Source organism: Bidens hawaiensis, unplaced genomic scaffold, assembly GCF_021521415.1.
Source record: "Bidens hawaiensis isolate Kalapana, Puna unplaced genomic scaffold, B.hawaiensis_p1.1 tig00017039_1, whole genome shotgun sequence".
NCBI classification, from domain to species: Eukaryota; Viridiplantae; Streptophyta; class Magnoliopsida; order Asterales; family Asteraceae; genus Bidens; species Bidens hawaiensis.
The window spans coordinates 263,752-265,181 of record NW_027492579.1 but is presented as its reverse complement, the minus strand read 5'-3'; the positions used below and the strand labels follow the sequence as shown (position 1 = coordinate 265,181).

At 34.3% G+C, this 1,430-nt stretch overlaps 1 protein-coding gene across 1 annotated transcript; it reads right to left on the bottom strand.

Annotated features, from left to right (window-relative positions):
• Positions 1–402: 402 nt before the first annotated feature.
• Positions 403–720, bottom strand: LOC143552846 (uncharacterized). Its single transcript, XM_077042966.1, has one exon. The coding sequence runs from the start codon at positions 718–720 to the stop codon at positions 403–405; it is 318 nt and encodes a 105-aa protein (XP_076899081.1).
• Between the last annotated feature and the right edge of the window lie 710 nt (positions 721–1,430).

The following is a 1,430-nucleotide window of genomic DNA, read 5'->3' as shown; positions in this document are numbered from 1 at the left end:
AACTCTTGCGAGTGATTGGCCTTGACTTTTGTTAATGGTCATTGCAAAACAAACCGTAACAGGAAACTGTCTTCTTTATAATTTGAATGGCAGTTTCTTATCTGAATGAGTTAGACCACCACGAGTTATATAAGTGCGAAACCTAAAATTAGTACCTAAAATTACCTTAACTTTGATTAAACGCCTCCCCAAATTTATAACTTGTAATCTGGTCCCATTGCATAAACCATTCTTCTGATCAATATTCCTTAGTAACATTACTGGCACACCAACTTTTAGAACCAATCTATGATTAGGCATACCAGAAATCTTTAAACCATTTAGAAAATCCGGTGAGTGCAATGCTGCATCAAAACCAGGACCAACACTTTCAGAGTTGTCTAAACTATCAGAACTAAGATATTAAACTTTTTCTCCAGGAAACATAGACAAAAATCTGTCATTAATTTCTTCGACAACCTCATTTAAATGTGCAAGTATGGCCCTTTCTTGGAAATATGAAATATCATTACATTTTTCCAATAATCTTGGATAAACAAAATCAATCAAATCAGAAAGAGCATAGGAAGAATCACGAATTAAAAGATCATCCGGTATCTCTATAATGGCGTTACCATCATTGTCACCACCAAGTTTTCCTTCACCGAGCTCCAACAACCACCCAGCAAATCTAATGGTGTCTTTCAAATTTGATGATTGACATTCGACAGTTAACCTCATATTTTTTGTTAACCTAAGAACCTTGCATTGGGTCCAAATGTGGGATGAACTAAGTGAAGCATTAACAATGTCACTACGCGACCCATTATGTACCACCGATATGATTTGTCTAAAATCACCCTAAAAAATAATCATGTGACATCCCGAATTTTCAAATAATAATATTTTACATATTATTTCTTATAATGGAAAAGTTACTTGAGTATTTAGATGAATAGTAAAATGGTAAAAAGGGAAAGATAAGGAGGTTAATTAAAAGATAATTAATCATGGACTAAAAAGGAAAGATGGGCCTTAAGTCCATGGGCTTAAGGGAGTATAAATACCCCTTAAACCCTAAATCTTTCCATTTCCATCCATCTTATCCATTTTACACCACACAAACACACCCAAACTTTCCAATTTCGGTCGCCACCTAGAGTAAGAAGCCGAGATAAAAAATCAACCTTTATTGATAGATCTTTGGGATACAAGATCAATACTTCATAACAAGTTAGTCGTGACCTTATTAACGTCTAAAGGTATGTTCTTTATGATTAAAGGTTACATTTTTGTGAATGGTTTGCTATGAAACTTGACCCTAGAGTAGATTGGGTCTAGATGCTTCATAAAAATGCGAACTTGATGATTAAAATGAACCTAATGGTCTAATGGTAGTATACGGCTTAACGATGAACCCTAGATCTAGCCTAGAACGTTTTTAATCTATA